This window comes from Leopardus geoffroyi, chromosome C3 (genome assembly GCF_018350155.1).
Source record: "Leopardus geoffroyi isolate Oge1 chromosome C3, O.geoffroyi_Oge1_pat1.0, whole genome shotgun sequence".
Lineage (NCBI taxonomy): Eukaryota > Metazoa > Chordata > Mammalia > Carnivora > Felidae > Leopardus > Leopardus geoffroyi.
This window is the reverse complement of record NC_059338.1, coordinates 53,051,429-53,066,179: the sequence shown is the minus strand read 5'-3', so window position 1 is coordinate 53,066,179 and position 14,751 is coordinate 53,051,429. Positions and strand designations below refer to the sequence as shown.

General features: G+C 37.7%; 1 protein-coding gene across 9 annotated transcripts in view; it reads left to right on the top strand.

Moving 5' to 3' along the window:
* The window catches only part of RABGAP1L (RAB GTPase activating protein 1 like), a 767,496-nt gene that overhangs the window by 161,458 nt on the left and 591,287 nt on the right, over positions 1–14,751 (top strand). For all 9 annotated transcript variants that reach the window (XM_045452833.1, XM_045452836.1, XM_045452834.1 and 6 more), the window contains one exon: positions 10,623–10,764. In XM_045452833.1, the coding sequence (XP_045308789.1) occupies positions 10,623–10,764 (142 nt within the window). The remainder of the gene's footprint in view (positions 1–10,622; positions 10,765–14,751) is intronic.

Genomic DNA, 14,751 nt, shown 5'->3' with positions numbered 1-14,751 from the left:
CCCTGTGCACACCACTGACAATTCCTGTGGAGCCCTGCTGCAGTCTTCTCCCCAGGGAATTGTGGTCTGAAGGGCTGGAGTCTTGGTTCTGGGCAGATCCTTCTGCCAGCTTATTCGGGCCCTGGGCAAAATTGGCATCTCTACTGGGCTCTAGACAGAACTGCCAGCTCAGTTGGGCTTTGGCCATAACTGCTGGCTCAAGCTGACCTCCTAAAGGAAAGCCAATCAGATTAGGAGCTTGAGTGCAGACAAAAAGGCAGAGCTCAGACTAGAGTTTGCTTACCCATAGCCCTCGAAAATGATGAGGAAGACAGTGAACTCACAGTGATTGCAGGTACCATACCTGTGTTTCTCATTATCCCTGAAAGCTGTCGGAATTTTACTTCAGATCCTACCACTGCCACCAAATCTGTAAATAGTAAAATTCAACCAAGCAAATATGAAGATCTCAAATGTAAACAATTCATGAATTGGGCAGCACCCAATCTAGCAAGTTGAGTGCTCCAAAGAGTTGTATGAAATGGAAGATTTTTATAGAAGGAGGGTGGGGCAAGAAAGTCATTAGCAAAGGAAAAGGATTGGTCCAGATGAGGCTGCTTTCTAGGGAAAAGCAAGTTTGTTTTTTTTTTTTTTTGTTTTGTTTTGTTTTTAATCATACAGGTTACCTTAACTTTCTTTGTGGGTTAGAGAGGACCCAGGTGGTTCACTCACTGGTTTGGATTGAAAAATTTCTGATTAACCAGTCAAGGCTACATTTCTGGAGAAGTTTGAAACTGCAGGTATTTATGTAGTAAGTACTGGTTTGGGAACTTGGTCTAAATGACACCATTTTGGGCCTCTGGTTTTTGTTTTAACAGTTTAAAAACCCAAAAGGAAAATTTTCTTTTGAAGATGCACGTTGATTTAAACCTATTTAAATCAAAGTGTAATAAATTAGTATAACCAAGAGTAAGTTTGTGAGGTAATGTATAGTAACTAACTTACTGTGGAAATTATTTCACAATATATCATATGTAGTATATCAAATCATTATGTTGTACACCTTAAACTTATACAATGTTGTATGTCAATTATAGCTCAGTAAAACTGGAAAAAAGTAAGCATAACTGAAAAAGAAGAATAACTGTTCTAATTGCAGAAAGATGAAAATTAACAAGGTTTGGAGTACTTTGAGTGGTTGTGGGAAAATAAAAATCTGTAGAAGGCAAATGGTTTACTAACTTAACACTTTTGTTTAGAACTGACTTTCTTTACCTTCAGTTGTATAGAATCAAATAGAAGCTGCTTGCAAGTTGCAAATATGTTTTTTCCACATTATTATATATATCTGTAGGTTAGTGAGCTTATCTGATTGTTATATGATTTTTTAAACATAGACATTTTTGTTAAAACAAGAGTTCTTATAGGCAGTGCTTCACAATTTAGCTTTTCATCAGAATCAGTTGTGGCTCTACAAAAACCCCCATTCCCAGACCCTATCCTAAAGATTCTGAATACAGATATGAGCATATTGTCCTTTGCATTTGATGATAGTGTACCATTAAGCACAATTAGAGTTTATTTGCATAACTGTGATGAATCTTTGTAACGTGTGTTAGTCAACCACATTTATTGAGCAGCTACCATGTATTTACATGTTTCAAAGTGCTGTAATTAATTCTAACTTGAGCCAGATAATTTATTTTATAAATACAGACAGATTGATTTTTAGTTATCTAAAAATATGTGAATATTGGAAATAAATGTATTTTTTATTAAAAAAATCTCATTTTTAATGTTTAGGTCTACATGAGATTATAGTAGTAGAGAAAATTATGCTTATATAGGAAACTAAGTGCAGATGAAATATTTTACCACTGTTGTAACACTTATCCACAACAACAAAGTTGAGTAGTTGTGATTGAGACCATATGGCTTGCAAAGCTTAAAATATTTCCTATCTAGCTTTTTATAGAAAAAGTTTGTCAACTCCTGACATGGACTTACATTGTTTGTAAATAAGAACAGTTTTACTTCTTCTTTTCCAATCTGTGTGCCTATTCTTTCTTTTTCTTGCTTTATTGCACTAGCTAAGACTTCCATGTGATGTTAAATGGGAATGTTGACAGTGTATGTCCTTGTCGTGTTCTCAATCTCAGAAGGAAAGCATTCAGTCTTTTACCATTAAGTGTGATGTTGGTTGTAGGTTTATCATAGATACTGTTTATCAGGTTGAGAAAATTCCCTTGTATTCCTGGTTTACTTAAAGTCTTTAACATGAATGAATGAATGAATGAATGAATGCTGAATTTTCTCAAATGCCTTTATCAGTTTATCATTTGGTCTTTCTTCTTTAGTCTGAAAACAGGGTGGATTATGATTTCTGTCAATGTTGAACTATTGTTGCATTTCCCAGATAAACCCCCACTGGTTGTGTGGGTATATGACATATATCCATATGTATAAACTAGGTTGCCGGATTTATTTGCTAATATTTGACTGAGGATTTTTTTTTTTGTCTATTTTTATTAGGGATATTGGTCTTTTTTTTTTTTTTTTTTTCTTCTTGTAATACCTTCTTTAGTTTTGGTATCAGAGAAATGGCTGTGTACAGTGAGTTGGGAATCCCTTTTTTATATTTCCTTAAAGAATTTTTTTTATAGCATTGGTATTATATCTTTGTTAAAATTTTTTAAATGTTTATTCATTTTTTGAGAGACAGAGACAGAGCGTGAATGGGGGAGGGGCAGAGAGAGAGGGTGACACAGAATCTGAAGCAGGCTCCAGGCTCTGAACTGACAGCACAGAGGCTCAAGTGGGGCTCAAACTCAGGGGCTGTGAGATCATGACCTGAACTGAAGTTGGATGTGCAACTGACTAAGCCACCCAGGTGCTCTAATTTTGACTCAATTTTTGGGAAAGGAGTAATGTCTGTGTCTGTATTCCTTATATTCTGGCATGGATGTCCAGTGTTTCTGTACCAATTGTTAAAAAGGCTGTCTTTTCTCCATTGTATTGCTTTTGCTCCTTTGTTAAAGATTGTCCGACTATATATGTATGAGTCTATTTCTGCGCTCTCTATTTTGTTCTGTTGATCTATTTATCTGTTCTTTTGCCAGTAACACACTATCTTGATTACTTTCTCTCTTTTTTTTAAATGAAATTTATTGTCAAATTGGTTTCCATACAACACCCGGTGCTCATCCCAACAGGTGCCCTCCTCAATGCCCATCACCCACCCTCTACTCCCTCCCACCCCCCATCAACCCTCAGTTTATTCTCAGTTTTTAAGAGTCTCTTATGCTTTGGCTCTCTGCCTCTCTAACCTCTTTTTTTTTTTTTTCTTCCCCTTCCTCATGGACTTCTGTTAAGTTTCTCAGGATCCACATATGAGTGAACACATATGGTATCTGTCTTTCTCTGTATGACTTATTTCACTTAGCCTAACACTCTCCCGTTCCATCCACGTTGCTATAAAAGGCCATATTTCATTCTTTCTGATTGCCAGGTAGTATTCCATTGTGTATATAAACCACAATTTCTTTATCCATTCGTCAGTTGATGGACATTTAGGCTCTTTCCATAATTTGGCTATTGTTGAAAGTGCTGCTATAAACATTGGGGTCCAAGTGCCCCTATGCATCAGCATTCCTGTATCCCTTGGGTAAATTCCTAGCAGTGCTATTGCTGGGTCATAGGGTAGATCTATTTTTAATTTTTTGAGGAACCTCCACACTGTTTTCCAGAGCGGCTGCATTCCCAAGAGGGTTTGCATTCCCAAGTTTGCATTCCCAAGAGGGTTCCCATTTCTCCACATCCTCTCCAGCATCTATAGTCTCCTGATTTGTTCATTTTGGCCACTCTGACTGGCGTGAGGTGATATCTGAGTGTGGTTTTGATTTGTATTTCCCTGATGAGGAGCGACGTTGAGCATCTTTTCATGTGCCTGTTGGCCATCTGGATGTCTTCTTTAGAGAAGTGTCTATTCATGTTTTCTGCCCATTTATTCACTGGATTATTTGTTTCTTGGGTGTGGAGTTTGGTGAGCTCCTTATAGATTTTGGATACTAGCCCTTTGTCCAGTATTCATTTTCAAATATCTTTTCCCATTCCGTTGGCTGCCTTTTAGTTTTGTTGGTTGTTTCCTTTGCTGTGCAGAAGCTTTTTATCTTCATAAGGTCCCAGTAGTTCATTTTTGCTTTTAATTCCCTTGCCTTTGGGGATGTATCAAGTAAGAATTGCTGTGGCTGAGGTCAGAGAGGTTTTTTTCTGCTTTCTCCTCTAGGGTTTTGATGGTTTCCTGTCTCACATTCAGGTCCTTTATACATTTTGGGTTTATTTTTGTGAATGGTGTAAGAAAGTGGTCTAGTTTCATCCTTCTGCATGTTGCTGTCCAGTTCTCCCAGCACCATTTGTTAAAGAGACTGTCTTTTTTCCATTGGATATTCTTTCCTGCGTTGTCAAAGATTGAGTTGGCCATACGTTTCTGGGTCTAGTTCTGGGGTTTCTATTCTATTCCATCAGTCTATGTGTCTGTTTTTGTGCCAATACCATGCTGTCTTGATGATTACAGCTTTGTAGTAGAAGCTAAAGTCTGGGATTGTGATGCCTCCCGCTTTGGTCTTCTTCTTCAAAATTACTTTGGCTATCCGGGGCCTTTTGTGGTTCCATATGAATTTTAGGATTGCTTATTCTAACTTCGAGAAGAATGCTGGTGCAATTTTGATTGGGATTGCATTGAATGTGTAGATAGCTTTGGGTAGTATTGACATTTTGACAATATTTATTCTTCCAATCCATGAGCATGGAATGTTTTCCCATTTCTTTATATCTTCTTCAATTTCCTTCATAAGCTTTCTATAGTTTTCAGCATACAGATCTTTTACATCTTTGGTTAGATTTATTCCTAGGTATTTTATGCTTCTTGGTGCAATTGTGAATGGGATCAGTTTCTTTATTTGTCTTTCTGTTGCTTCATTATTAGTGTATAAGAATGCAACTGATTTCTGTACATTGATTTTGTATCCTGTGACTTTGCTGAATTCATGTATCAGTTCTAGCAGACTTTTGGTGGAGTCTGTCGGGTTTTCCATGTATAATATCATGTCATCTGCAAAAAGTGAAAGCTTGACTTCATCTTTGCCAATTTTGATGCCTTTGATTTCCGTTTGTTGTCTGATTGCCTGATTGCCGATGCTAGCACTTCCAACACTATGTTAAACAACAGCGGTGAGAGTGGACATCCCTGTCACATTCCTGATCTGAGGGGGAAAGCTCTCAGTTTTCCCCAATGAAGTTGGTATTAGCTATGGGCTTTTTATGTATGCTTTTATGATGTTTAAGTATGTTCCTTCTATGCCGACTTTCTCAAGGGTTTTTATTAAGAAAGGATGCTGAATTTTGTCAAAGGCCTTTTCTGCATCAATGGACAGGATCATATGGTTCTTATCTTTTCTTTTATTAATGTGATGTATCACATTGATTGATTTGCGAATGTTGAACCAGCCCTGCATCCCAGGAATGAATCCCACTTGATCATGGTGAATAGTTCTTTTTATATGCTGTTGAATTTGATTTGCTAGTATCTTATTGAGAATTTTTGCATCCATAGTCATCAGGGATATTGGCCTGTAGTTCTCTTTTTTTACTAGGTCTCTATCTGGTTTAGGAATCAAAGTAATACTGGCTTCATAGAATGAGTCTGGAAGTTTTCCTTCCCTTTCTATTTTTTGGAACAGCTTGAGAAGGATAGGTATTATCTCTGCTTTAAATGTCTGGTAGAATTCCCCAGGGAAGCCATCTGGTCCTGGACTCTTATTTGTTGGCAGATTTTTGATAACTGATTCCATTTCTTTGCTGGTTATGGGTCTGTTCAGGCTTTCTATTTCTTCCTGTTTGAGTTTTGGAAGTGTGTGGGTGTTTAGGAATTTGTCCATTTCTTCCAGGTTGTCCAGTTTGTTGGCATATAATTTTTCATAGTATTCCCTGATAATTGCTTGTATCTCTGAGGGATTGGTTGTAATAATTCCATTTTCATTCATGATTTTATCTATTTGGGTCCTCTCCCTTTTCTTTTTGAGAAGCCTGGCTAGAGGTTTATCAATTTTGTTCATTTTTTCAAAAAACCAACTCTTGGTTTCATTGATCTGCTCTACAGTTTTTATAGATTGTATATTGTTTATTTGTGCTCTTATCTTTATTATTTCTCTTCTTCTGCTGGGTTTGGGGTGTCTCTGCTGTTCTGCTTCTATTTCCTTTAGGTGTGCTGTTAGATTTTGTATTTGGGATTTTTCTTGTTTCTTGAGATAGGCCTGGATTGCAATGCATTTTCCTCTCAGGACTGCCTTCACTGCGTCCCAAAGTGTTTGGATTGTTGTATTTTCATTTTCATTTGTTTCCATATATTTTTTAATTTCTTCTCTAACTGCCTGGTTGATCCATTCATTCTTTAGTAGGGTGTTCTTTAACCTCCATGCTTTTGGAGGTTTTCCAGACTTTTTCCTGTGATTGATTTCAAGCTTCATAGTATTGTGGTCTTAAAGTATGCATGGTATGATCTCAATTCTTGTATGCTTATGAAGGGCTGTTTTGTGACCCAGTATGTGATCTGTCTTGGAGAATGTTCCATGTGCACTCGAGGAGAAAGTATATTCTGTTGCTTTGGGATGCAGAGGTCTAAATATATCTGTCAAGTCCATCTGATCCAATGTATCATTCAGGGCCCTTGTTTCTTTATTGATCCTGTGTCTAGATGATCTATCCATTGTTTTAAGTGGAGTATTAAAGTCCCCTGCAATTACCACATTCTTATCATTATCAATAAGGTTGCTTGTGTTTGTGATTAATTGTTTTATATATTTGGGGGCTTTCGTATTCGGTGCATAGACATTTATAATTGTTAGCTCTTCCCAATGGATAGACCCTGTAATTATTATATAATGCCCTTCTTCATCTCTTGTTACAGTCTTTAATTTAAAGTCTAGTTTGTCTGATATAAGTATGGCTACTCCAACTTTCTTTTGACCTCCAGTGGCATGATAAATAGTACTCCATCCCCTCACTCTCAATCTGAAGGTGTCCTCAGGTCTAAAATGAGTCTCTTGTAGACAGCAAATAGATGGGTCTTGTTTTTTTATCCATTCGGATACCCTATGTCTTTTGGTTGGCGCATTTAGTCCATTTACATTCAGTGTTATTATAGAAAGATACGGGTTTAAAGTCATTGTGATATCTGTAGGTTTCATGCTTGTAGTGATGTCTCTGGTACTTTGTCTGTCCCCTTAGGATCTCTTGTAGGGCTGGTTTAGTGGTGATTAAATCCTTCAGTTTTTGTTTTTTTTGGAAGACCTTTATCTCTCCTTCTATTCTAAATGACAGACTTGCTGGATAAAGGATTCTCGGCTGCATGTTTTTTCTGTTCATCATATTGAAGATTTCCTGCCATTCCTTTCTGGTCTGCCAAGTTTCAGTAGATAGATCCATCACTTGTCTTATCGGTCTCCCTTTATATGTTAGAGTACGTTTATTCCTAGCTGCTTTCAGTATTTTCTCTTTATCCTTGTATTTTGCCAGTTTCACTATGATAGGTCGTGCAGAAGAGCAATTCAAGCTACGTCTGAAGGGAGTTCTCTATGCCTCTTGGATTTCAATGCCTTTTTCCTTCCCCAGATCAGGGAAGTTCTCAGCTATGATCTCTTCAAGTACACCTTCAGCACCTCTCTTTTCCTCCTCTGGAATCTCAATTATGCGTATATTATTTCTTTTTAGTGTATCACTTAGTTCTCTAATTTTCCCCTCATACTCCTGGATTTTTTTATCTCTCTTTTTCTCAGCTTCCTTTTTTTCCATAATTTTATCTTCTAATTCACCTATTCTCTTCTCTGCCTCTTGAATCCGGACTGTGGTTGCTTCCATTTTATTTTGCAGCTCATTTATAGCATTTTTTTTAGCTCCTCCTGTTTCTTAGTCCCTTGATCTCTGTAGCAAGAGATTCTCTGCTGTCCTCTATACTTTTTTGAAGCCCAGCGATTAATTTTATGACTATTACTTTAAATTCAGTTTCTGTTATATTGTTTAAATCGTTTTCGACCCAGAATATATTGTTTATCATTCGTTAGCTCTCGCTACTTTCTGGAGTTTCTTTTGAGGAAAATTCTTCCATTTTGTCATTTTGTATAGTCCCTGGAGTGGTGCGGAACTGCAGGGCTCTTCCTCTGTGCTGTCTGGAGTAACTTGTGTTGGTGGGCGGGGCCACAGTCAGACCTGATATCTGCCCACAGCCCACCGCTGGGGCCACAGTCAGACTGGTGTGTACCTTATCTTCCCCTCTCCTTGGAGCAGGACTCACTGTGGAGTGGTGTGGCCCCTGTCTGGGCTACTTGCACACTGCCAGGCTTGTGGTGCTGCTTCTATGGGATCCAGTGTATTAGCCTGGGTGGATCTGCAAGGTGCACAGGGGCGGGAGGGGCAGGCTCAGCTCGCTTTGCCAGTGGTCCGCTTCGGGAGGGGTCCTGAGGCACCGGGAGGGAGGTACACCTGTCGGAGGGATGGATCCACAGAAGCACAGCGTTGGGTGTTTGTGGTGCAAGCAAGATCCCTGACGGGAACTGATTCCCTTTCGGATTTTGGCTGGGGGATGGGTGCGGGAGATGGCGCTTTCCAGCGCCTTTGTTCCCCACCAAGCTGAGCTCTGTCCTCTGGGGCTCAACAACTCTCCCTTCCATTGTCCTCTAGCCCTCCCGCTCTCCAAGCAGAGCTGTTGACTTATAACATTCCAGATGTTAAGTCCTACTGGCTGTGAGAACTCACACAGTCCAGCCCCTCCGCTTTTGCAAGGCAGACTCAGGGGCTCTGCCTTGCTGGGTGGGCTGGCTGCCCCTCCACTGCCCCGGCTCCCTCCCACTAGTCCATGTAGCACACACCGCCTCTCCGCCCTTCCTACCCTCTCCCATGGGCCTCTTGTCTATGCTTGGCTCCCGAGAGTCCGTTCTGCTAGTCTTCTGGCAGCTTTCTGGGTTATTTAGGCAGATGTGGGTGGAATCTAAGTGATCAGCAGGACACAGTGAGCCCAGCATCCTCCTAGGCCGCCATCATCTTCCTAACTTCGATTACTTTCTCTTTATAGTAAGTCAGGTATTGTCAGTCCCCAGATTTTGTTCTTCAGTATTGTATCGATTATTCTGGGTCTTTTGCCTGTTTCTGTACACTTTAGAATTAGTTTTTGACGTCCACAGGGCATCTTTCTGGGATTTGGATTGGGATTGCATTGAATCTGTAGATCAAGTTGGGAGGAACTGACCGCAACATTGAGTCTTCCTATACACAAACATGGACTATCTCTCCGTGTCTTTAGTTCTTCTTTGATATCTTACATCACAGTTTCCTAGCTTTTCCTCATATACATCTTGTATATAAATGTATGTATATAAATGTGTATATATATATATATGTATATAAATGTGTATATATACATATAGATAAATGTGTATATGTATAAATACATAAATATATATAAATGTATATATAAAAATGTACATATATAAATGTGTATAAATGTAAATTCTGTCTTTGTTATATGTAGTGGTCTGTAAATGTTAGATCCTGTTGTTGATGTTCAATTCTATAACCTTGATGTATTTTTGTCTACTTTTTTTATTGTGAGAGGAATGTGAAGTCTCTAATTGTAAATGTGGGTTTGTCCATCTCCTTTCATTTCCATCAATTCTTTTTTTTTTTAAGATTTTATTTATTCAAGTAATCTCCACAAACAGTGTGGGGCTTGAATTTATAATCCCAATATCAAGAGTTGCACACTCTTCCAACTGAGAGTTGGAGTGCCCCCATCCCATCTTTATATATTTGAGACCCAGTTGTTAGGTGAATTTACTTATAAGATGCTTTGGTGTTCTTGTTAAATTGATTCTTTTAACATTGGTCAATCACCTTCTTTATTCCTAGTGACTTTTTTCTTATGTGGTAGTCTATCTTATATTGAAATGGTCTCTTCTGTTTTCTTCTTAGTGTTTTCATGGTATATCTTCTTCCCCCATTTTAACTTACCTAAATTACATTTAAAGTTTTCCTTTTTTTTTCAGATAGAATGCAATTGTGTCAATTGTCAATCTGACAGTCTTTGTCTTTTAACTGGTATGTGTAGGCCATTTATGTTTAATATAGTTATAGATATATTTGGATTTAGGTCTACCATTTTATTATTTTCTGTTTTTCATTTCTTTCTCTTTTCACCATTTATAAGGTAAAAACTATCCACTTCCCTGAATTACTTGATGGATGTAACTGATACCCCTTTATCTCAGTGTGAGCCAGTCAGTCCTAGAAATCCAGCATTACTTACCTATCTGCCCTAGAGTCTGTGGTATTTTAGGATTTCTTTTGTTAAATAGAAAATTTCTCCCAATATGGTTATTAGGTTTCATTGGTTAAAATAATACTGGAAGAATAATGCATTTAGAATATCATGCGGAGAACAACACACTTGAAAAATTTGTACTTCAGTCTTGGTGTAGATCAAACATGACATGCTCTTCCTAATTTCAGGTCTTTTTGATGAACCATTGAATTACTATCTTTCAGTCTTTCCTTCACATTTCTAATATTGAAACACATGTTTATATCTTTCTCAGTATGAGGGAAAAGGCCATACCAATGCTGGAGATGCAATATATGAGGTAGTAAGTCTGCAGCGACAGTCTGAGAAGGAGGAACCGGTCACTCCCACTAGTGGAGGGGGTCCCATGTCACCACAGGAGGATGAAGCAGAAGAGGGTAAGAAGTGAAACTTATTCAGTTGTCTTTCTATATATAGCTGCTTTATTTATAACCCTCACAGGTGTGTGTGTGTGTGTGTGTGTGTGTGTGTGTGTGTGAGAGAGAGAGAGAGAGAGAAGGGGGGATGGAGAGAAAGAATGCTGATTTTTCCTAGTTTTTGCTACTGTTAGGCTAGATTCTGCTAGATGCAGAAGAGATTTTGATTCTTCAGTTTCTTGGTTGCATAGTCCCTGGCTCCGCTTACGTAACTATTTAAATTGACAGCCTCACTTTGCTATTTTGCTTCCTATTTCATTTCAAATATTTAAAAAAAATTTTTTTTAATGTTTATTTATTTTTGAAAGATACAGAGACAGAATGCGAGTGGGTTAGGGGCAGAGAGAGGGGGAGACACAGAATCGGAAGCAGGCTCCAGGCTCTGAGTTGTCAGCACAGAGCCCGACGCGGGCCTTGAACTCACGAGCTGTGAGATCATGACCTGAGCCGAAGTCGGATGCTCAACTGACTGAACCACCCAGGCGCCCCTCATTTCAAATATTTTTAAAGTGTTTAATGAGAAGTTTCAATTTCTCTCAAGTGTTTTTAGAATTTTAGTGATATGACATGTCCTATACTCATTTGATATTATTTAATTCTGACTTGTTTTTTGTTGTTGCCTTATCATTTTACCACTCACTTATTTGAAATAGCATGATATCTGCTCTGTTTACTACATGGATGCTGCTGAGAGATGCTGACCAACCCCATAAGAGTCACACTTCATTTGGCTCTGTGCTCAGTCCTCTTTTTATAGAAATTAGAACTAAATGGCAGATCTTTACTTTAAACCCTTAAATTATCTGCTTACAAGCCACCTGGGTGACTTAGTGAGTTAAGCATCCGACCCTTGATTTCTGCTCAGGTCATGATCTCATGGTTCAAAAGATTGAGCCCTGTGTTGGGCTCTGTGTTGACAGCACAGAGCCTGCTTGAGATTCTCTCTCTCTCAGTCTCTGCTCCTCCCCTGCTTGTGTGCACGCGAGTGTGTGTGCACACTCTGTATCTCTCTCTGTCAAAATACATAAATGGACATTTAAAAAATTATCTGCTTCCAGGGTAGGATTTGTTAAAAATAATTTCTGAATTGATATCACCTTTGCAAAAAGCATCTTAGAATTTCTTAGTCTTTCTATGAAACTACTACTTGCCATACAAATACTAGTTATTTTTGGTTAATATGTATTGAGTGTTTATTACATGTAAACATTATTCTAAGTGTTTAATAAAACTTTATGAAGGTATAATTTGCATGCAGTAGAATGTACCCAGTTTATTTTTTTTAAAGATTTTATTTTTAATCTCTACACCCAACATGGGACTTGAATTTGCAACCCCAAGATCAAGTCACTTGCCCTACTGACCAAGCTAGCCAGGTGCCCCCAATATACCCATTTTAATTGTATAGTTCATTGAATTTTGGCAGATGGGTACATCTGTATAACCATCACCAGAACCATAATATAAAATATTTCTATTACCCCCAGATTTCCTTCACACTCCTTCACAAGTCATCCTTTCTCCTCACCTGTGGTTTCTGGCAACCACCAATCTGTTTTCTGTCCTCCTGTTTTGCCTTTTCTACATCTTCATGTAAAAGGAATCTTAATGTAGTCTATGGTATTTAGCCTCTTTCACATAGCAAATCTTTTGAGATTTATCTGTTGTATCAGTAGTTGGTTCCTTTTTGTTGCTGACTAGTAATTTATTGTAAACATATGCCACAATTTCTTTATCACATCACCAGTTAATGAGCCTTTGGGTTGTTTGTAGCTATTGGCTGTTAGGAATAAAGTTGCTATGGATGTTTGAGTACAAGTCTTTGCTGAGTATATGCTTTCATTTTTCTTGGGTGAATAGCTAGGAGTAGACTTTTGGTAGGAGAAGTCTTATGGTAAGGGTGTATTTAACTTTATAAGAAACCACTAGGCTGTTTTTCAAAGTAGCTGTATCATCCATCCTTAGCAGCATGTGAGTTAGTTGTTCCATATCCTTATCTACATTTGGCGTTGTCAATATTTAAAATTTTAGCTGTTCTAGTGGGAGTATAGTGGTATCTTGTGATATTAATTTGAATTTTCCCAACTGACTCATCATGTACATTTTTTCCTATGATATTTGCCATTTGTATATCTTCTTGGTCCAACAGTCTGTTCAGATCTGGTGCCCATTTTTAAATTGGGTTGTTTGTTTTCTGATTGATTTTTAAGATTTCATTTCTCTATCTCTGTTTATATAGATAAAAGTCCTTCATTAAATAGGTTTTACAAATATTTTGTCCCATTCTGTAGTTTGCCTTTTCATTTTGTGAATAGTGTCTTTTGGAGAGCAAGAGTTTGTTTTATGAAGTCTAACTTGTCAGTTTTTTTCCTTAATGATTTGTCTATGATCCATTTAAATTTTTATGCTGGAGGTAGTTTGGAGTTCTTTTTTTTGGGGGGGGGGGTTAAAAAACAAAACCACTTATTATCTCTTATGGTTTCTGAAGGTCAGGAATTAGGGAGTGGCTTGTGTGGGCAGTTCTGGCTAAGATTTTCTTATGAAGAGTTAAGTGTTGTCTGGGGCTGTAATCATCTGAAGACTTAACAGGGTGGGGCAGAAAGGGGCTAGTTCATACAATTACCAAAATGATGCTGGTGGTTGGCAAGCAACTTTGCTTCCTCTCCACGTAGGCCTCCCCACAAGGGCTGCTTGGGTGTCCTTTCGGGATAATGGCTCCCCAGAGAGCAGTCCAGGAGACCAAAGTGGAAACTGCAGTGCCTTTTATATCCTAGCATTGAAGTCATGCAACATCACTTTCACAGTATTCTCTTGATCACAGAGTTCAGCCCTTACTTCCATTGTGTGACTCCACTATATTCTAGACAAGACTCCCAGGAACATTGTTGTGGTCATCTCCTTCCCAGCCAACACAAAGAGGTAAAGACCAGAGATCATTTGCAGGAGAATTTTGGGCCAGACATAGAAACACATTCTTTTCTGGTAAACAAAAACCACAGGACTGTTTGGGAATGTAATTGAGTTATGTTGCTCAAGAAGAAGAACAGTTGTGACAAGCATCTACCAGAAAGTAATTTAAACTTAAGATTTCAGGTAATGTCTTATAAAAATGCCATTCCCTTTAGAAATAAAAAATATATGGAACTAGAATTGGGAGAGAACAAAAATAATAGAATGACAGTTGCTACTCCATAGGAATACATTATATAATTTAAATAAAAATCCCTTCTATCCACTAATTTAAAAGAAGGACAACTAACATGGATTAAGTATCTGCTTTGTAGCACATAATGTATTAGATATTTAATAGATCTAGTTTCATATTTTCTCATATTAGACCTAGAAATAAAGTAAGTATCATCTTTATATAGCATATGAGGAAATTGACTAAAAAAATTGAGGTAAATAATTTGGGGTCAAAGAACTAACAATAATATACAGAATCCGAACTTATGGTAGTGTCACTCTAAAGTCAGTGAATTTTCATGACATACAAAATCAAGGTATTCTTCTTTAAACCACTGAATTGATACAACTCTCATTTGCTTGAAAGGTAGTATTTCTCATATTACAGACAAGATATTTTAGCTCTTACGTATTTTAGATCATATTCTACATCTGTCTAATGTCATACACCTTGGCTAGAAGAACATAATGCAACATAATATGAAAATATAATGTGAGACTCTATCTTCCAAATAGCATTGTTTTATGTGAAAGCATTTTTGAAGAGTGCTATCAGCATACAGATAGTGCATTAAAAAAGAACTTTAGATATAGAATATTTCAGTTATGTCAGCCAGAAGCCAAACGTACCTCTTTAAAGGATGGGTTGTAGAAAAACTGATCGGAAGCCAAAATATTTTCTTCAACAGAAATCTTTGAGACACACAAGCACTCCTTTAGTTTATTTTCCATGCATTTTTTATTAAAAACTTTTTTTTTATT